General features: G+C 49.7%; 1 protein-coding gene across 2 annotated transcripts in view; it reads right to left on the reverse strand.

Annotated features, from left to right (window-relative positions):
• VIPR2 (vasoactive intestinal peptide receptor 2) overlaps positions 1 to 14,949 on the reverse strand; it is a 64,174-nt gene extending 49,225 nt beyond the window's left edge. For both annotated transcript variants that reach the window (XM_060108001.1, XM_060108000.1), the window contains exons 1-2: positions 14,887 to 14,949; positions 12,411 to 12,510 (exon numbers count right to left, since the gene is read on the reverse strand). In XM_060108001.1, coding sequence (XP_059963984.1) covers positions 12,411 to 12,510; positions 14,887 to 14,949 — 163 coding nt within the window. The remainder of the gene's footprint in view (positions 1 to 12,410; positions 12,511 to 14,886) is intronic.
• Positions 14,950 to 22,224: the final 7,275 nt, after the last annotated feature.

Below are 22,224 nucleotides of genomic sequence, written 5' to 3' on the forward strand. Positions count from 1 at the left end.
GGCCTTGGTTTGGGGTCAGCTCAGCTCGCCTGGCCTCCCCACCATGACGAGCACACCCTCCAGGCCAAGTCCCTTCATTATGGAGATTTTGATTTGCTTTTTATTTTTTTAGCCCTGCTCGAGAGAAAGCAGAGAAATGGCACTTCTTGCTCCCTGGTCACTCCTTGTATAGAATTTGCCGTGGCCAGAACGACGCGGTCTCCAAGGCTCACCTGACCAGCAGCACCTCGTGTGCCCCGTGGACGACCCCGTCAGAGGGCAGGTCAGTGCCCCTCAGCCCAGGCTGGTGATGGGGCAGCCAAGCGGCAGTGGAGGGTGTGCCCGGCTCCTTCCTACACGCCCCCGGGGCCCGCTGTCAGTACCCACACCCAGGGCTCCGCTTTGATTCCCCCGGACAGCACTTCTCGGTTTTTAAGATTCTTAGAGGTTCCAACGTGTACCCAGGGCTGAGACGCACAGTCTCAGGCGCTAGACGGGACCTCAAGGATTACGAGTGCGGGCGCTGATGGGGCCCCAGAGCAGCAGCCCCTGGCGACTTGTTAGAAAGTTCCCGTGCCCCACCCCAGGCCATTGCGCCAGAGACCCAGGCTGACCCCCGTCCCTGCGGTGGTGCTGAACCGCTCAGGGGCTCATGGCAGCCACGCTCTACCTGGCACGGGAAGGAGGGTGGGCTCGAAGCCCACAGCTCGCCAGGCCACAGCCCCGACCTCGCTAAGCCTGGCTTCCTCCCGTGCAGGGCAGGTGAGTGCTGGTGAGCCCACCGGGCGGCTCGTCAGGGGCCTGCTTGGCACAGGGAGGCCCGTCTGACCGGCGGGGTGCCTCCCAGTCTCACGCCGCCGCCGAAGGGCCGGGCATCCCTGGACGCCCCACCCGACGGCCCCCAGCACCTCCACAGACCCAGAAGGTAGTGCTGATGACCAGCGCATCCCACGAGCCCACTGAGGAAAGCACTACCCTGGATGAGCAGTGACAGCAGCAGCGGAGCCGGTCCGGCCCTCATGAGCTCATTTCATCCCCCAAACTCACAGGCCTGGGGTGTCCCCAGTCTCATCACACAGACGAGTAAACGAGGCATTGAACGGAGCTTGGCTGAGCTGCCGGAGGCGCCCCAGCCCTGCCCACAGCGCCTCTGTGCTGTGGGCTGGGCTGGGTGGGGCACAGACACACAGTGGGGGCCCAGCCCAGCCAGGCCACTTCCTCCCTCGGCCGTCCCTGGCAGCACTGGGCTCGGCCTGGGGGTGGGCAGGATGGAACATCGCCGATCCACCTGCACCTCCTGGGTGGAGTGTGGCCCCAAGGGGCCCCTGACCCTGGAGCTGCTCTCCCCGCTGTGGGGTCCGAGAGCCCACTGCTGGGCCCAGGATGGAGAGGCCACGCACTGGCTGGGCGGTGCCTCGGGAACAGGATCTGTCGTCACGGCTGCTCTTGTTCCCTGTGCTTCCGTCTGGGGTGGTTCAGGCCACACTAATTGCTGGACATCTCTGAACAGGAAAAAAGCACTTTAAGAAGAAATGTCATGTTTTCTCACTCCACCTGTCATCACCCTGTGAGCCCCTTAAATAAGTGCCAGGGCTCTGCCTGGTGAACAAGAGCTTTGGGGCAGAGGGCCAGCTGGGGGGTCATTAAAAAGACCACAGAGGGGCTTCCCTGGCAGCTCAGTGGTTAAGAATCCGCCTGCCAATGCAGGGGACATGGGTTCGAGCCCTCGTCTGGGAAGATCCCACATGCCGCGGAGCAACTAAGCCCGTGCGCCATAACTACTGAAGCCTGTGCGCCTAGAGCCCGTGCTCCGCAACAAGAGAAGCCGCCGTAATGAGAAGCCCATGCACCGCAATGAAGGGTAGCCCCCACTCACCGCAACTAGAGAAAGCCCGTGCACAGCAACGAAGACCCAACGCAGCCAAAAATAAAAAATAAAAAAAAAAAAAAAAAAAAAAAAAGACCAGAGAACTTCAGAGTCGGGAAGGACCTTCTGGCTCTCGGTGAACTCATTCTTCAGACAACTCCTGGACACCCCAATATTCTAACTAGGGTGCTACAATGATCCCACCCTTGGTGGGCTAGAGGCTAACTATGAACCAAGGCCTGGGAAAGGCCATCTGGGGGGACAATGCCACCAGACGGCACCTCGATCAAATCACTTTGGAACTTTGAATATGGAAGTAGCAAAGTTTTACTTCAGTTCAGACAGATTCCATTGGTGGGAGTCATATTTTGGGACTTGAACTAATGTTAAACCAAGACTCAAAACCCAGAACTAACCAAAGCTGTTAACTGAGCAAAAGAATTTTTCAAAGGAACATATGGAGATCCAGTTTGAAACTATCTAAATAATATGCTGAATCCAATAAACCCCAAACATCAAAACGTCCTCCAAAGTGAGCTGAGTGAACCTAGCGCCTGCGGTCAGGGTCCCGGCCAGCATGGCTGCCCGAGAACTGGCTGCAGAGCCCTCCGAGGTGGGCCCAGCACCTTCACGCCTCTCTTCCGACGTCCGTACAACGGGAGCCCTCGGGAGTCCCGGTGAGGTCCTGCAATGGGGTCAGTTTAGGAAAACTGATGGGGAGCTAAATTTGTGCAGATGCTGCGCCTTTCACCCATCAAGATGTCTGCTGTTGTCTTTTGTACAAATTCTCAACAACCTTCCCTCCAATGTCTGTGACCACTTGGGGCATTGTTGGTGGTGCCACATGAGCTCCCAGGCAGGCGGAGCCGAGCCCCGTCCGAGAGGGGAAGTCTGGACTCAGCTGACAGGCTGGGACTGGGTGCGTGGGGAGTCCTGCCATGTTATTCCCAGGATAAGCTTCCGTGGATTTGTGAGCAGGACTTGGGTGACGTCTCGGGATCGAGTCGGGACATCCATCTACCAGTGCTAAGACAGATCGTCCTCATACAGTACAGCAGCCACACAGCTGCGCGTGCCCCCCAGGGCAGGATGCCTGGCTGTGGCGTCCACAGCTCCTGGCCGAGACCGGCCTCGTGCGGGACCATCCTCCCAGGCTGTGTGCGAGGGCTGGGGGCCAGGGGCCCCTGGCACGTCCACAGCTCAGTGCCCTGGGTCCCATCCTGCTGGCCCCTCCAGCCCCTTCCACCCCGGGAGCTGTGCCAGGCGCTCAGTCCCCTCCTTCCTCCTCCTTCTGGGGCAAGCCCTTCAGGTCTGCCCTTGGCCACTCCCCTTGCCTCCAGGACCTGCTGCCCCAAATGGTCCCACTGGTGGGCAGTCTCCAGCCTCCCTCCCAGCCCTCCCTTCTGCCTCTGCTCAGGCTCCCCAGAAGCGGCCTTTGCTCACCACAGCCCCGAAGGCGCCCTCCCCGGGCCCCAGCTCCTCCTGTGTGCTTTTCTTTCTCCTGCGCTCCTGGGGCGGCTGCCCCCACCGCCATGAGACCGCGGCACTTTCCCAGCCACCCTCTCCCTGCAGCCTGGCCTCTGCTCCGCCAGCCTCCCGTCCTGTCCGTGGAGCACGCCTGCGTCACCTCCACCTGAAACGTGACCCGCCTGCGAGGCCCCCCCAGCTCCTCTCAGAAGTGTCTGCTCCGTGAACCGTCCCGAAACACCGCTCATAGCAGACACCCTGCTTTTCAGAATTCCCCTGGGGCCCAGCTCCAGGCTGCGGGTCAACGCTGCTCTTCCTTCACCCCTGCATTCCGTGTTCGCGTCCCCAGCCCTCCCGGCGGCTGGACCCAGCTGTTCTGTGTGCCGACACACACCTCTCCTACCTGCCCGCGCGGCCAGCCCACCAGCTCCAAGCTCTGGAACAAGCCCCAGGAGCAAACGTTGCCCACCCCCCTGAACTTGGTGAGCTCGGGTGCCTTGCACGGGCCACGCAGGAGCAGAGCGACAGCACTTGCCGGGGGGACACAGGAGGCACGTGCTGGCCTTGTCACCGGGGCCCAGTGGGCAGCCAGGAGGCCTGGCCTCACCCTCAGTGTCCACTCACACAGGCCTCCGTCCTTCCCTTGCAGAGAAGGAAGTAGCTGTAAGAAGTCAGAGCTTGCTTGAAAAGCAGTAGTAACACTTCCCTGGGGTGGATAAGAGATGCCTTGAAAGTGTCAGTTCTTGAGCTGCGGGAGCGCTACCCAGGGCAGGTCACAGCCAGGGAGATGTTTAAGGTGCAGACATCTGGGGCGCTCTGGGCCTTGATTCAACATCCTGCGCTGCAGGGCCTCCGCCTGCAGCTGAACCCCAGCCGCCTCTGACGGTTCCTGTTGATACACAGAGAACCAGGCATGTCGTGAGGAAGCTGACGGCCAGGAAGTCAAGGAGGACTCACCAAATCAACGTGCTGCCCCAAGCCCCAGAGCCCTCGCCGTGGGCCGGAGGAGAGAAGGGGCTGACGTCACAACGTGAGTACACGGGTGGGGACCCTCGTCCCAAGGGGAAGCTTCAGTGGAGGTGCAGACAATGAGACGGACATGAGGCCAATCTCCCCGTAGCCGTGCGGTTCAGAGGAGGCCCCTCACCTTTGAAGCAGGCTTTGGAGAGGAAGAAGACCTTCATCTAAAGCATGCCTCTCTCTCTAAGATGCCAAGTATGGCTTTGTGACAAGAGTGCTTGACTTAGGGTCCAGGGAGCTGGGCTCTGCCACCAGCTCGGATGAGAGACTGGAAAGTCCACTCCCATTTCCTCACTTTGACGGGCTGACGGCCACCTTCCAGCATCAAGATTGGGACCCCCAACGCCTGCTCTGTGGACATCTCCCGTCCTTGTCCTGAGAGTGGACCCTCGGAGCCTCCCCTCCGCCCTGGGCACCAGGAAGGGTCCGCACATCTGCTCCTGGGTCAACAGACACCGGACAGGAGGGTCCTTGGCAGATGCCTTGGTGCCAAGAGGCTGAGAAGTACCAAGATGGGCCCCTACCCTGGAATGCAAGAGGGTGCACTCATCATCATGAGGAAGGCAACACCAAGTGCAGAGGCCAAGGAGGCTGCGGGTCTCGGCCAGGCGGCGGGTGGGGGCGGGTGGTGGTGATCAGCTGCAGGCGGAACAGGGCTGCATGGAGCGAATCCACTCCAGGGCCGAGCACAGGACACGCGTGGAAGCCCAGACCACGGTCCCTGAACACACAGCAGGTTTATACAGTCAATTACCAAAGTACTGATCACCAATTAGCTTATGATCAAAAAGCTCCATTCTTCTTGGTAGTTTCCCCACTCACCGTTTTTCTGCCTTAATCTCCGAGTAGAGATAAAATGAGTCCTTAGCCATTTTTCTGTCACTGTCAGTTTCTGGTTCAGAGTAGACTGACGTTATTCCATGTTCAGATTCACCGATTTCCCCTCAGAAATCCTTCAGTCCTGTGACTCGAAGCCCCGTTATCCCTGCTCCCCACCCTGTGCATCGCCATCGGGGGCTTGATTTGGAGTTCCCAGAGGGGATGACATGTCCTGCCCAATTTCTCATCACCCTTCTAGCCTGGTATCTGCTCAATTAGAACATGCTGGAAAAATCAGTGAATGACAGAGCCAGCCAAGGCTCCAGCAATGACAGTCCACTCCATGATCCAAGGCGACCCCCCAAGAACAGGCCCGGCTACGAGGGCTCAGAGACAACCACTGGAATGGATGCTTGACCCAGAAAACTCTACAAAAACTTGCAAGTGAATGGGTGCCCGGGAAGGGCTGCGACCGGCCCAAGCAACCAAAACATGCACAACTGAAGCCCCAGGAACCCGGGGGGGGGGGCGCGTGGCTGACACGTGTAACTCTGCCCCCATCGTGGCAGCACCAGCCATGCGCCCATGAGCAGCGCCAGACGGCGGGGGCTGCAGCCAGGACAGTGGCTTCACTGAGTGCAGTGTGCTGAGGAGCCTCCAGCAGGCTCTCCCACCCCAGAAAGGGACCCTGTGCTTTCACGTCACAGGGCGCGAGACGGTGGACCACAGGAAACCACTCAACAGGCTGGAACCTGCACTGCAGGCTCCTCTGGAGGGGGAGCCGCAGCCTCAGAACCAGCCCCACCGGCGGGAAGAGTGACGGGACCTTTTCAGGACACGGCCTGCGTGACACTAAGTCGGGGCACGGAAGGCGGAGAGGTGCTCGCGGGGGAGGAGGCCGCGAGCAGCTGGCTGTGTCTTGGGGTCACCAGCACCTTAGGAAGATGGGCGGGAGAAGTAGCTTGGTCCCCATCAGCAGCAATGCCAAGTGGCACAAAGCTCCTTCCTGTGACCCAGCAGAGCATCGGGTTACAGCCTCCTTCTCACCTGTGGCTTCCAGGTGTGCTGATGCTCTACCTGCTAGTAATTGACTTCTCGTGCATGATTCCTTTCATGAGTTTAAGCATAAAAGTTTAACTCAGAGTAGAATTTTTTTCAGCGAGATTTGTTTCCTATAAAAAGTAAAGCCATTACTTTCAGAAAATCAAACCAATACATAATTATTATTTAAATATCCAAGGCTGGTAGCTGATCTTATTGAGTTTAGAAATTAGAAGAAATCGCATACAAAAAGACCCACCCTAAGGAAAAAGACAGATCAGGCTGTTTGCCTTATCAGCTCGTACCTACATCAGAGAGAAAACTGAAAAGGGAATAGTGGGCCTCACATCACGCTGACCTCAGAAGGGCGGCAGGCACCCTCTGACCCACATGGATGTAAGCATGTAAGATGGAGGGAAGTCTGCTCACAAGTCCCACTCGCAGGTCAGCTAAGGACCAGGAACAGATGCTCTTCTGGGAGAGGGACAACCCCCACCACCTGCCCTTGGGCCAGAGGCAACGCTGCCTCAGTGGTGGTGGGGGGTCAGAGAAGAGTTGCAGACAAGGGTCATTCCCGCACGGGACTTTCTGAAGAGAACACGCTCATGAAACTGCCTAGTTTCCTCTGTGACAAAGAGGTGCAGGAAGGAAAGACGAGATGAAAAGTGGGATGTAATTAATTATATTCTGTGTGACACAACCATCACAGAAATAAGCAAGTCTCTTAAAATGATGTTACTTGGTCATATGAGAAGGATGTTCTGATTTCATGCATAGTGGCTTGAAGTCAACCCTCAATTGCTGGTGAAATATTTTATTGTCATGAAGAAATGCAGTCACTAGAGTATTGCTTGTAAGCTACCTAAAAGTCCAGGAGCCTGGCACAGACTAAGGAAATCTGTTAGAACACTACGTAGCTCTTAAAAGGAAAGTATAAACCAATTCAGAATGGTTGCCAAATACATTGCTAAAGTTAAAAAAAAAAAAAAGAAAAACAAAGTACAGACCAGAGCTGGCTTCCATCTGCACAGTGAAACGGGGAGGGAGGCACATACACACCGTGCACACGTGAATTCTAAGAGGGATGGACACACATGCTGTGTATGTATGGCATTTTTTCTATGTGCATATATCACGATTTTTAATAGGAAGTTTGTCATTAATTGGCTCAGCAAAAGCTTATTTGACACCTTTTTAAATGCTAAGTGCTGTGCAGGATCTTGTGGCTGCAAGGACAGTGGACAACGTGGTAGAGGGACCAACAGCACAGAGTGGGGAGTTATGGCCCAAAGGCCACAGCACGCCCTGGAGAAGAGAAGCAGGACGTCCACACCTACTGAGAGTTGCCCTCCTGGAGCTGGGGACACTGCATGGGCATGTCTTGGGAAAAGGCACTGGCAGCTTTGCTCCGGACTCTTTTTGAGGACATCTGTAGAGCAACAGCCTTGGCAGACAGAGAGTGCGGCCCTCAGGCTGATCTCAATAACCAAGAATGCATCTTTCTCTGGAGCGAAGTTTGGGCAGGACACCAGCAGCCTCCTTGTGACACTGGGGTCTCCCACGTTCAGGCTCCTCAGCCAGGACAAAAACGCACCGTGGGCCTCTCCACAAAGGTCCTGAGGGACTTGGGGAAAAGGGAACCCACAGGAGTGGGAACATGACGCCCACACTACCCGCTCTGCCGGGAGCAGGTTACCTCTGATGATGCTCTCTGACAGGGCCTGTGCCTTCTGCAGGCATCCAGGAAACTGTGGCAGGGTAACTTGTTAGCTCGAAGGGGGCAAATTCCAAACCCGCCACAGCTCCTTGACAAGTGGATCAAAGTTAGTCCAGTATTCTTTGTTTGAGAAACGTCAGAGAAAAGTAAGTTCTTTAGTCTAGCACCTCCCGGGGCCCCGGTCTTGAGCTGATGTTCACTGTCATACCCACCTCAGCCACGACCCAGGACCGTGGGTCCTTCAGGACCCGGCCCAGACTGTGGAGCTGTCAAGAAACATGGGTACCTCCTTGTCCTTCCGAAATATAGGCCACATTCCAGCACCACCACCACCGCCCCCCCTCCCCACCCCGATCTGGGCAAAAATGATGTGAAGTCACAGGAAAGTTCCCATGTGACCCACGCACAGGCAGGAACACCGGGCAGAGCTGGAGAGCTGAGTCACTGCTTATCACCACGGTCAGCAAACCGCCCCCCCCCCCCGCCCCGTGCAGGGACAGAGCTGCCTTGAGCTATATTTTCAGGCATCCGTGGCCTGACTGCCTCATTGGCAGGATTAAGTTAGTCTTAGCAATGAATCAGTATTAACTCACAAAGCTCTAAATACCTCCTAAGCTTTTCCTTTCTACAAAGTGAATCCCTTCACGGGGTTTAGAATTAAAATTGGTTTTGTCTAGATTTATGTGTTGGTTTGTTTGAATTTCTTTTGGATTCAACATGTAATAAAAAGAATTCCTTGTTAGACTTATACAAATTGTCTCAGTAGAACTGAAAACTCGTTTTCTTGCGTCTTTGGTGCTCTTTCACACCCATTTCTTGTAGCTCCTACAGACCCTCAATATCTCATCTCACTTTCAATGTCGTGAAGCGGGTGCACACTGTTGCCCCTGGAATTGCCCACATCCCATCCAGCTGGAAGGCCTTCACTCAGCCCCCAGTTTACTTCATCTATAGTATCTTCATTCTGGTAACTCATCACTATTTATATCTTTGGTATTCGAGCCATGCAGATTTCAAAGAGCAGAAAGAAACACGGGAATTTAGAGCACGAGCTGCCTTTCTACAGAAAGCCGAGGGCGCAAGGCCGGCTACCGTGGTGCCACCTCCTTCCCGAGGGCGGCTGCCACCCACGAGCTCTTGCCACGGGTCAAAGGTGAAAGGGCTCAGGGGCAGGTATTTTTGCTGTCGAGCTAATATTAAAATAAGAGCCTTCAATATAAGAAAATGTCCAAGGACTGATACTTGTCATTGCAAAGACTGAATGACACCTTTCCCCACGGCTCCAAACAAGGGAGATGTTTTATGGCCTTTACCTAAGACGTTCTTTCTGCTCAAGCTGATGCCCAGATCTTCACAGGCTGTGCCGTCCACACTGTCCAGCACGTCTGTGTGGGCCACACACAGGTCACCCTGAGGAACGCTGAACCAGGCAGCAGAGCCTGCGAGGGAGCCCTACTGAGTGTTTTAAACGTCCCGGCCCATCTTTGCACCACGAGGGGCTCCCCAACTGGGGCCCACCTGGCCCAGCTGCCATGCAGAGAGCAACCTGGCGGCTCAGGCAGTGACCACACAGGAGGTCTGCCTGTTCCTGAAGAACTTTTTAAAAGGTACTAGTTGCAAACTTTAAGAACTGGAACATTTTACCTAAAGTTTGCATTTCTGACGTCCTGTGAAAATAGGAAGCTGGGCAATTCGGCGCTTGCATTTCTCCACAGCAAGAAGTAGGTGGTGAGGGACATTCTCCACATCCCTGCGGCCAAATGTCACCCTGCCCGGCCACACACCACAGCTCACACTCGGGCACCGCTGGCCAGGGAACAGGGACAGACCTGAGCCCTTGGAACGAGCAGAACTAAAAGGATACTGTTTTGAGCTAATTAAGGCCACACTCCATCTACCTGAGCCAACCAGAGATGAAGAGTCTTTTTATTAAAGAAACCTGATCAAGGACCACACATCCTACTTCACAATGGACAGAACTAGCCTCCTTGGACTCGCCCTGTTCCTCCAGGTGCCACGTCTGTCAAGGTGAGTTGTGGACACAAATGTGCAGGTGCTCCACCCGATGCCTGGTCAACCCTGACCCACCGTGAGGGGGTCTCCTCCAAGGGAAAGTCACGGCCAAACTCCATTCCTTAAAAGTTAAGTGTTTCCTGCCGCCTGCTGTGCCAGTTTTGTCTTGTTAACAAAATGTTCTTGGTGAGTACAGGAAGTGAAGAGTGACAAGAAAGAAACACTAAGATGGTATCTTGGGAGATTTCCCCCAAAACAGCAGCTATGAGAGGGGCGAGGGGAGGGGAGCAGTTCCCAGGTGAACGTGAGGGACAGGTGGGCTGTGGGCAGAGGAGTTATCAACAGTCATCAACTGACTACAATTCAGTCTGCCTTCCATTATGTCAGTGGGAAAGTTCTCCTCCCTTCCTGCTTCGGGAGTGTCTGCGTGTGTCCGGAAGCCTGTGGCCGAGGGCCCGGCAGCGTGTCCGGTGACGGCTGTAGGAGCTGGAGGTACTCAGCCCCGGGAAGAGGAAACAGAGCTGTGAGCCCGCTCAGTGCCCACAGATGCCCCACGTGAAGAAGGGGCTCTGCTCACGGCTGCCCCCAATTCATGCCAGTGAGTGGACGCCGCTTATGGGCAGCCTCAGAGCCCAATAATGGCGTGACGGGGCAGAGGCCCCCCCCTCGGGAGTCTCCCAGCAGAGGCCAAGGGTCACCCACTGCGGGTGTAGCGGACAGTGCCCCCCCCCCATTCAGGAGGCCTCGTGGACAGTGTGCTGTGCTGACTGCACCTGGTCCCTGCCACTGACTAGGTGCTCCCAAGGGTTTCAGCCCGTCTCCTCTCGGCATTTAGTTCCCCTAAGTCTCTTAATTTTCTCTGAAGGGAACAGACCTCAGTGGCCATGACAACTGTCTTGTCCTGAGACCCTGGTTGGCAAGACCCGGCCTCGTGGATCCTAGTAGCTGGCTAGTGGTCACACGTGGCTTTGTACAGGGTAGATCCTCAGGCCATGTTTGAGCCACCTTGCGTGCCTTCCTCTGGACAGAGTTCGAGCAGACCTTTCGGAACACATGGCTCTCGGGATCTTGTGTGCATTGCAGAATCACAGGTCTTGAAGGCTGGAAGGAACCCTAGGGCCAGAGTCTTCATTTCTCAGCCGAGGGAGTGGAGGCTCCAGGGGCACAGGAAGGGGCACACCAGAGCTGCTGGCCACCTATGAATACCTGAAATGTGTGGTCCGAATTGTGATGCACCATAAGTGCAAAATGCACACTGAGTTTCCAAGACTTAACGTACAAAAAAGTAAAATTTGGGCTTCCCTGATGGCACAGTGGTTGAGAGTCCGCCTGCCGATGCAGGGGACATGGGTTCGTGCCCCAGTCCGGGAAGATCCCACATGCCACGGAGGGGCTGGGCGCGTGAGCCATGGCCGCTGAGCCTGCGCGTCTGGAGCCTGTGCTCCGCAACGGGAGAGGCCACAACAGTGAGAGGCCCTCGTACCGCAAAAAAAAAAAAAAAAAGTAAAATTTCTCATCAATGTTTTATATTGATTACAAGTTAAAATGATCATGATTCAGATATATATTTGGATAAATAAAATATATTTTAAAAATTAAAATCACATGTTTCTTTTCACTTATTTTAACGTGGCTACTAGAAAGTTCAAGATCACCCATGAGGCTTGCATCTTGCTTCTACTGGGCAGCACTGGTCTAGAACAACGCCCACGTCTGTGACTTCCCATCTGAGGTCCTCTGCAGGACACCAGACTTTTAACACATGGCTGTACTTTGATTTTAATTTTTTTTCTTGAGGAGAACAAAATAATGACACAGAACAGAGAAAAAGAAAACTGAAGGACAAGAGGTTTTTGCTGTTGTTTATGATCTGGATGTTATCCCAGAACCTTCAAAGTTTACAGACACGAGATGGTGCCCAGGGTGAGTGCACGTTGTCCTGGTGTTGCTTCTGGGACGTAGCGAAATAAAGTCAGCAAGCTCACTGTACTCATAGCCGGTCTGTTCTTCAGGAAAGCAAAAGCCTCATTTTCCTGTTTGATTTCTGATAAATTCCCACCATTCTTAACTGGATCAAAATCATCTGTGATGTAACTAAGAATTTTAAATGCAAGAAATCGCATAAATACCCATTCCATGGAAAATGGAGTTGCTTTTGCAAAGTGTAACAACACCCAGTAAATTACTTTAGTAACTGCTGCTATTATCTCAGACCATGGGAACTATTACTGTTAAGGGTGAGGCTTTCTTTTGAAAGGTTTGCGTGAATGATCCACCCCCCGCCCCGCCCCAAACACACCCCGCTGCCCATTACTCACAATGCCATGAGTTTTGCCAGCAGTTCATTAAAAACAGTGGAAGCAGACTTTTTTAAAACCACACAGGTGACCTTAAACACCAGTTTTCCGAGTGAGGTGCAAGCTACTTGCATGTCAGCTCATGCACACCATCCGGGGCACAGTCTCACTCGCCAGGCATCTGCCTTACCTTTGAATTTTTCTGTTTGAGCCCTTAGAATCTCTGCACATCTTGTTTCTTCCTCCTGTATTTCCAGATGAAATCGGCATTCCGGGTGAATGCTGTTCACCTGCTCAAGGTTAAAAGAAATAGAAATAACTGAAAATTCTACTATAATGGGGAAGTCAAGCAAAATTTCTACATAAAAGCCCTCAAAATCTCACAGTCCTAAACTGCTTCCAAACTAACACTCATTTAAAAGCAATCACGTTCATATTTTGGCATGGTTATTTGAAAAAAAAGCTTCACTATTTACTTTGTAAAGGAATTAGTAAACAAATATAAAACCTGATAGAATTTTTTTTTCTGGGCAGGAAAACAAACTCACTAACGTAATCCATTTTATGTCGTTAGTACTAATTTGGTGGCAATAGAGCTCTTTAACCCAATAATCTTTCAATATTCGAGTTCTCCATTTCACAGCCCTTGATTTAATCAAAGTAAATGCATGTTTACTCCTAAGCCCATTCTTAATGACTGCCCACAACCCCAGACGCCCGCGTGCTTCATCTAAGGCCAGGCTCTGCGTTCACTGGAAAGCCCTAATAGGATAACTTTAGTGTTAGAGGCTGCAGGTCACATTCAAAACTGAACTTTAGAATTTGGTGTGAAGGAGCTTTTCAAAAAGATGAGGGGTGAGTAGGGAGAGGCCTGGGCGAGAGTCACAGCACTGAGGTTTCCACTGAGCAAGAGGTGGGGGACTTCACGTCAGGCTCTATCCCGGGAACTAAAGATGGGACACAAATGGTGAAGAACATTGTCCATCAACGTGCGCAAAAGACAAAGCCACGTACTGTTTTGGTCTTGGAAGATAATTTTCTCCGGTCTCTATTTTCACAAAGGTCCAACTTTCTCTTTTTTTTTGCCACCTCCCACCGCCCACAAATACGCTGTAGGCTGGAGCTGTGCCCCCCGCTCTCATGTAAGAATAAACTTTTTATTAAAGAAAACCATACTCTTGCGTATATTATGGCCAGCTATGTTTAATTATCCTACTATTGAAATAAGTCAACAGAATTCTAACAAGGAAGAACATTTCCTAACAAAATTAAGAGAAGAAACTTAATGCTGAATACTTTTGCCACATTTACCCTCATTTTTAAAAAGATCTGAAGCTCGGGTCCCCCCACCCCCCACCCCGGCTCATCACTGGGCAGCCACCACTGTGCAAACTCCTGGTTTCAGGCTGTATTTTTCACACCTGAACAAGTCAATAGCTTAAATTTCAGAATTAGGAAAATTATTCTGCCTTAAAAAGAAAAATGAATTTCTGTTAAGGTATTAAAAGACACCATGATATCTGACATTCTTGGAATATGCACAGCAATGACTTATTTGGGGACATCCTAGAAGTTAAAGCAGCATTAACCGTAATAACTCCTGGTACTTTTAACTAGCTCTTTCAAAGCACTAAAATTAGTAGGGAGGTTCTTATCCTCACAGCATCCCTCTGAGGGAGGAAAGACTTGGTTTGCCTTCACACTAGACAAGGGAGTTCGGCAGCCCTGCGGGGTGGGCTAGGTTCATGCCCTCCTGGAACCCGAAATACCCTCAGCAATTACAACTTTCCCTAAATAGCTCCATCCTTGGCTTCACAACCTTAAGAGGGGATATGAGTCAATACAGACAGTGATCTGGCTGCGTTATAAAGTGCGAATGTGTACACACGCCAACACTGACTCCAGTCTGTCAGAGAGGGAAGCAAGAAATAGGGTTCACAGTTTTTGTGGGTGTTTTTTTCAAGGGTCTTCAAATAAAAGGAAGAATTCCTGAGAATTAAATGATCTACAAATGCATTCATTTAACAAATTTCTATTCAGCATCTCGTTTCTTCCGGTGCTCTTAAATAATGATAAAAAAAAATCAACTTTCTGTAGCTACATCGCGTCTCCCTGACACACACTTAAAGCAAGACAAAAAGCAGCAGCAGTACTAGGAGACGGAAGGGGAAGTAGTTAAAGACAAAGCGAACTCCAATTTCTCTCGGAAACGTGAGGCCTGCGGAGGTGACCAAGCCCTACCCACCACCCGACTCGGGCGTCCCTGGACCCACGAACCGTCCTCGCCGGCCACAGCCTGCGGGAGGACGCGGCCGGACCCGCTCCGCTGGGAAGGGCGTCGAGCAAGAAACTGGATCTTATTCCCAGCGAACCCGGGACGGCGGAGGGGACAGAGCAAACGCATCCTCCCAGCCCGTCTCCAACCCGGCCGGGCGGGGAGATCGGTTCTTCGCTCGGCGGGGAGGGTCCAGAGCGTCCCCGGCGGCCCTGCTCCTTCCCGCGAGCCCGGCGGGCGGGTGGGGACCCCGAGACCAGCCCCGCTCCCCGCGCCCCCGGCCCAGCCCCGCGGCCGGACTCGGGAGCGCAGCGCAGCCGGGCGCGGGGGCGCTCCCTCCGGGGAGGGGCGGCGCGCAGGGCAGGGCAGGCGGGGCTGGGGTCGCACTCACTGGGGCGAGCAGCCAGCCGCAGCAGGTCAGCAGCGCGGGCGGCAGCAGCGCGGGCGCCCTCATCCCGGCTCCGCGGCACGGACATGGGCCGGGCAGCCCGTGCGCAGCGACGCGTCTCCCGCCTCCCGAGGTCCTTGCGCGGCGCCCGGCGGCTGCCGATAAGTCCCCTGCCCGGGTTGTGCCCCGAGGCGGCCGCTCCGCCCCCGCGGTACCCCGTCCCCGCCCCGCGCTCCCCGCGCCCCCGCCCCCGAGCTCCCTTCCGTCCCGGCGCCGGGTATCCGCCCCACGTCCCGCCCCGCTCCCCGTCGGTATCCCCCTCCCCGCGCCCCTGGCCCCTCCCTCGTAACCCCCGTGCTGGGCTCGCTCCCCCAGACAGTTCAGCAGCGGGTGAGGGTTGCGCACAGGTGGGCGTGCTGGGCCCGCACAACTCGGAGGTAGAGGTGGACGGGAGAGCGACTCGGGAGGGACCCACTTTAGGGTCAGAGACCGGCCCTTACTTGTGTCCTTGTTAAACAACCTAAAGACCCCCAAGAAGGTGGCAGGAAGAGCATGTGGGCTGCCTTGGAAGCCACTGGAGTTGGTTGGGGCCACCGAAAACTTCTAAGACGCGTGGAGCGCATCTTGGTGGGGGCTGACTTGGCGCGGTGTCTGCTCTTCAGCCCTGCCCGTGTCTCCCCCTGCTGCAGAGGTGGGCCATGGGTGGTGCGGGCTGCAGGGGCCTTGGACCCGGCCTCATCCCACACCTGCCTCGGAACCTCCGGAAGGATAGTGTGGCGTAAAAGCCAGTTGTTTTCCAGCACAAGGAGAAGCGCTGGAAATGAAAAAGAAAACAGGAAATTTTGTTGTGGTTTTAACTTTTTATTTGAAAATAATTTCAAACTAACAGAAAAGTGAGACTAGGACAAAGGACATCTTTTCACCCTTTATTTAGATTCAGCTATTAAGGTTTTGCCTCACTGGCTTTGTCACTTGTATTCTCTCTGACCACACTCATCCCCCAATAGATCCATCAATAACTTTGTTATCTGTCTGTCATCTCTCTCTCTATCAGCTATTAATCATCTATCTATCACCTATCATCTGTCTTTCTGTCTGGTGGGGAACAGTAGTAGAGACAGGATTTGGACTTGGGGTGAGATCTGGACTCTGGGTATGCAGCTTGGGATCTGGAAGCTTATTGACTCTGGATCCAATGTGACAAATATTTCTTTTACTGACTATTTGAAGCCGGACAAGCAATGAACTTTGAGCCAAGTGCCTGTGTAAACGAGAGTGGCGATACCTGCTCCTCACCTGAGGGTCGGGTCGCAGTGAGAATCTAGATTCTTTATGTGTGTGTAAATACTGTGCTCTAGTCCAGCAGAGGGGGGTGTGTGATGCGGAGAAAAAGTGTGGTAAGAGCAAGATACTGGCAAATGGGTGGGGAGGAGGGGAGGGGGGAGAGGGGAAGGGGAGGAGGAGGGGGGAGAGGAGGAGGAGGGAGAGGAGGGGAGGGGGAGGGGCAGGGGGAGGAGGGGCGGCGGAGGGGGAGGAGGGGGAGGGGAGGGGAGGGAGGAGGAGGAGGAGGAGGAGAAGTCCATTTTTCCTGGGAGGAGCTTGGAGGAGTGAATGTCTAAATGGGACTGAAAAATGGTTAAGAGTGAGAGATCAGAATGGAGGGAGAAGGCATCTCAATCAGATGGAGCACCTGGACAGAAGCCCAAGGGACAAGGATTGTGCTGGGAGCATCAGAGTAAGAAAGATGGCCAACTCCGGAGGCCTGGGGCCCTGAAAGACAATCTTCACTCAGTGGAGAGCAAAATCTGAATTATACGTACGAGAGTAGGAATTCTAACACACTGTGAATGCGCAGCACAGGGTTCTTTATAGTCTGAATGTTCTTTCCTTGTTCGGAATGGATGTTAGGATGGATGGTACTTATATTTGTCAATTAAAGGTTACTCTGTTTCTTTTGGGTAAATGGCCATTCTTCCAGGATTTTTTCCACTTCCCCTTGCAGGGAATGTGGTCTCTGTGTCCTCAGGGCTTCTGGGAGAAAGGCTCCTCTGTGGGTGCCTGATGAAGCTGCTAAGATAAACAACAAAGTCCTACAGTATAGCACAGGGAACTATAGTCAATATCTTGTAATAAACTATCAATATAATGGGGAAGAATGTGAAATAGAATATATATATGTATGTATAACTGAATCACTGTGCTGTACACCAGAAACAAACACAACATTGTAGATTAACTATACTGCAAAAAAAAAAAAAGAATAAAGCTGCTAAAAACATTTGTGAGCATGTTTTTACGTGGACAAAAGTTTTCAATTCATTTGGGTAAAACCTAGGTGGTGTAACCGCTGGATCTTATGGTAAGAGTACGTTTAGTTTTGTAAGGAACTGCCACACCCTTCAAAAGTGGCTGCACCACTTTGAGTTCCCACCAGCAATGGATGAGAGTTCCGGCTGCTCCATATCCTCCCCCGCAGCTGGTGTTGTCAGTGCTCTGGAGTTTGGACATTCTAATGTTTGTATAGTGGTGTCTCATTCTTTTAATTTGCATTTCCCTGATGACATATGAGGTGGAACATTTTTTCATATGCTTATTTGCTATCTGACTATCTAATTTGGTGAAATGTTTATTCAGATCTTTTATTGATTTTTAAAAATTGTGTCATTTGTTTTCTTATTGCTGAATTTTAAGAATTTTTTGTACGTTTTGGATTCTAGTCTTTTATCAGATAAGTGGTTTGCAAATATTGCCTCCTAGTCTGCGGCTTATCTTCTCATTTTCTTAACAGTGTCTTTCTCAGAGCAGAAGTTTTTAATTTTTTATTAAAATTAAATTGTTAGTTCCACTTACCAATTTTTTCTTTCCTGAATTGTGCTTTTGGTGTTACATCTAAAAAGTCATCACCAAACCCATGGTCACCAAGATTTTCTCCTATGTTTTCTCCTAGGAGTTTATAGTTTTGCATTTTACATTTAGGTCTATGATCCATTTTGAGTTAATTTTTGTGAAAGGTATAAGATTTGTGTCTAGAACCACTTTTTTGCATGTGGATGTCCAGTTGTTCCAGCAACATTTGCTGAAAAGACTAACATGAATTGCTTTTGCTCCTCTGTCAAAGATCAGTTGGCTGTGTTTGTGAGGGTCTATTTCTGGGTTCTCTATTCTGTTCCACTGACCTATTTGATAATTACTTTGTCAATATCATATGGTCTTGATTACTGTAGCTTTATCGTAAGTTGTGAAGTCTGGTGGTGTTAGTCCTCTGATTTGGTTCTTCTCTTTCAGTATTGTGTTGGCTATTCTGGGTCTTTTGCTTCTCCATATACATGTTAGAATCGGTTTGTCCATATCCACAAAATAATTTGCTGGGATTTAAATTGGGATTGCAGTGAATGTATAGATCAAGTGGGGAAGAACTGACATTTTGACAATATCAAGTCTTTCTACCCATGGACATAGGATATCACTCCATTTGTTGATATTTAGTTCTCCTTTGGTTTCATTCATCCGAATTCAGTAGTTTTCCTTATATAGATCTTGTACATATTTTGTTTGATGTACAGATTTATATCTAAGTAATTCAAGATTTTTTGTGCTAATGTTACTAGTATTTTGTGTTTTTAATTTCAAGTCTCAGTTGTTTGTTACTGGTATGTAAGAAAGCAATTGACTTTTATATACTAAGCTCCTTTCCTGTAACTTTGCTGTAATCACTTATTAGTTTCAAGTGATCTTTTCTTCTTGTTGATTCTTTGGAATTTTCTACATAGACAGTGATGTCACTTGTGAAAAATACAGTTTTATTTCCTCATTCCTAATCTGTATACCTTTTCTTGTCTTGTTGCATTAGCTAGGACTTCCAATATGATGTTAAATAAGAGTGGTGAGAGGGGACATCCTTACCTTTTTTCTGATCTTAGCAAGAAAGCATCTAGTTTCTGATCATTAAGTATAATGTTAGCTGTAGGTATTTTTTTTCCCTAGATATTCTTTATTAAATTGAGGAAGATCTCCTCAATTTCTACTTTGTTAAGAGTTTTCATCATGAATGGGAGTTGGGTTTGTTAAATGCTTTTTTGGCATCTACTTTATGTGAGAATACAATTTTTCTACTTTGGCCTGTTGATGTGAAAGGTTATATTAATTGATTTTCAAATGTTGAACCAGCTTTGCATACCTGGAATAAACCTCATTTGTTTGTGGTGCATGTTTCTTTTTATACATTGTTGAATTTGATTTGCTAATATTTTGTTGAATATTTTTGCATTTGTGTTCATGAGCGATATTAGTCTGTAATTCTCTTTACTTGCAATGTCTTTGTCTAGTTTTGTTATTAGGGTAATGATGGCCTCATAGAATGAGTTAGCAATATTCCCTCTACTTCTATTTTCTGGAAGAGATTGTAGAATATTTGTATACTGTCTTCCTTAAATGATAGGTAGAATTTACCAATCAACCCATTTGGACCTGGTGCTTTTGTATTGGAAGGGTATTAATTATTGATTCAATTTCTTTAATAGTTATAGACCTATTCAGATTATACATTTCTCTCTCTCTTTTTTTTTTTTTTTGCGGTACGTGGGCCTCTCACTGTTGTGGCCTCTCCCGTTGCAGAGCACGGGCTCCGGATGCGCAGGCTCAGCGGCCATGGCTCACAGGCCCAGCCGCTCCGCGGCACGTGGGATCTTCCCGGACCTGGGCACGCACCCATGTCCCCTGCATTGGTAGGCGGACTCTCAACCGCTGTGCCACCAGGGAAGCCCTATCCATTTCTCTTTATATGAGTTTTGATAGATTGTGTCTTTCAAGAAATTGCTTAATCTCAGCTAAGTTATCAAACTTGTGGGCACAGAGTTGTTCATAATATTTGTTATCCTTTTAATGTCCATGGAATCAATAATGATAGCCCCTCTTTCATTTCTGATATTAGTAATTTGTGTCTTCTCTCCTTAGTTAACTCACAGAGTTAACTTGCCTAGAAGTTTATCAATTTTATTGATCTTTGCAAAAAAACAGCATTGGGGTTTCATTGATTTTTTTCTATCAATTTCCTGTATTCCATTTCTTTGATTTTTGCTCTAAATTTTATATTTATTTTCTTGTGCTTATTTTGGGTTTCATTTGCACTTCTTTTTCCAGTTTCCTAAAGTGCAGGCTTAGATGACCGGTTTTAGAGCTTTCTTCTTTTCTAAAATATGCATTCAATGCTGTAAATTTCCCTCTAAGCACTGTTTCCCCTGTATCTTGAAAATTTCATTAGTTGTATTTTATGTTCATTTAGGTCAAAATATTTTTAAATTTCTCACAAAACTTCTGTTAGATCTACATGTTATTTAGAAGTATGTTGTTTAATCTCCCCAAATTTGGTGGTTTTCCAACTATCTTTTTGCTACTGATTTCTAGTTTAATTTCACTGTGGTCTGAGAGCACACACTCTATTTCTATTATTTTAAATTTGTTAAAGTGTTTTTTTTGTTGTTGTTGTTGTTGTTTTTCGGTACGCAGGCCTCTCACTGTTGTGGCCTCTCCTGTTGCAGAGCACAGGCTCTGGACGTGCAGGCCCAGCGGCCATGGCTCATGGGCCCAGCCGCTCCGCGGCATGTGGGATCTTCCCAGACCGGGGCACGAACCCGTGTCCCCTGCGTCGGCAGGCGGACTCTCAACCACTGCGCCACCAGGGAAGCCCTAAAGTGTGTTTTATGGCCCAGAATGTGATCTATCTTGGTGAATGTTCCAGGTAACCTGGAGAAGAATGTGTATTCTGCTGTTGTTGAATGGCATATTCTATAAATGTCAATTAGATCCAGTTGATGTATGGTGTTGTTCAGTTCAACTATGTCTCTACTGATTACCTGCCTGCTTGATCTACCAACCACTCACTGAGGAGTATTGAAGTCCAACAGAAATAGCAGATTCAGCTACTTTGCCTTGAGGTTCTATCAGTTTTTGCCTGATGTATTTTGGTGCTTTTTTGCTATGCACATACACATTCAGGATTGTTATATATTCTTTCAGAATTTACCCTTTAATGATTATGTAATGCCCCTCTTTATTCTTGATAATTTTCCATGTTCTGAAGTCTGCTTTGTCTGAAATTAAAATAACTACTCAAGCTTTCTTTTGATTAGTGTTAGCATGACGTTTCTTTCTCCTTTCCTTTCCTTTTAATCTAGCTGTACCTTTATGTATTTATTTATTTTTAATTAATTTATTTATTTATTTTTGGCTGCGTTGCGTCTTCATTGCTGCACATGGGCTTTCTCTGGTTGCGGCGAGCAGGGGCTGCTCTTTGTTGCGGTGTGCGGGCTTCTCATTGCAGTGGCTTCTCTTGTTGCGGAGCATGGGATCTAGGTGCGCGGGCTTCAGTCATTGTGGCTCACGGGCTCTACAGTGCAGGCTCAGTAGTTGTGGCACACGGGCTTAGCTGCTCTGAGGCATGTGGGGTCTACCCGGACAAGGGCTTGAACCCATCATTGGCAGGCGGTGCCACCAGGGAGTTTCTTGTACACAACCTATAGTTGGGCCTTGTTTTTTAATCAACTCTGACAATCTCTGCCTTCTAATTGGTGTATATTAAGATCATTGATATTTAAAGTGGTTATTGATACAGTTGGATTAATCTACCATTTTTGTTACTGTTTTCTATTCCTTGCCTTTTTTGGGTGTTTTTGTTTGTTTGTTTTTTGGTCTTCCACACTATTCTTCTCTGGGTTTAATTTAGCATTTTATGTGGTTTCATTTTATCCTCTCTTAGCATGGCAATTATACTTTTTAAAAATTACTTTTTAGTGGTAGCCCTTGAGTATATAATATACATTTACAACTATTCAAGTCCACTTTCAAATAATGCTATATTATGAAAGAGGACACATCCCTGCATAGGTGTAACCACAAGACAGTCAAAACACAAGGAAAGAAAACTCACTGAAGTCAAGAGCTTTGGGTTTGCATCCCAGATGGGGACTGGCTTTACTGTGTGGCCCTTCTCTCTCAGGCCTGGGAGTCTCCATCTGTAAAATAAGAAAGTTGGCCAAGACAATCTCTCAAGCCCTACTCTGGTTCTAACACTGAAATTTTAACAAGTCTTTTGGGGGAAACTGTTAAAGTATAGAAGTGTCCTTTTGAGTAAGTTTTATTTCACAAAGTTATAAAAAAAAACCCAACAGTAAACCAAAAATAACACAAGTACCTTATAATGAAGTATCCCACACAAATCCTTCTGTCCTTTATAATTTGTCATTCAATTTACTCATCCATCAGCTATAACAAAATACACTGTTTCTTTTAGTATTTTGAGCAAATTGTTACCTGTTAGATCAATTAGAAATAAAAATAAATAAA

Source organism: Mesoplodon densirostris, chromosome 9 (genome assembly GCF_025265405.1).
Source record: "Mesoplodon densirostris isolate mMesDen1 chromosome 9, mMesDen1 primary haplotype, whole genome shotgun sequence".
NCBI classification, from domain to species: domain Eukaryota; kingdom Metazoa; phylum Chordata; class Mammalia; order Artiodactyla; family Ziphiidae; genus Mesoplodon; species Mesoplodon densirostris.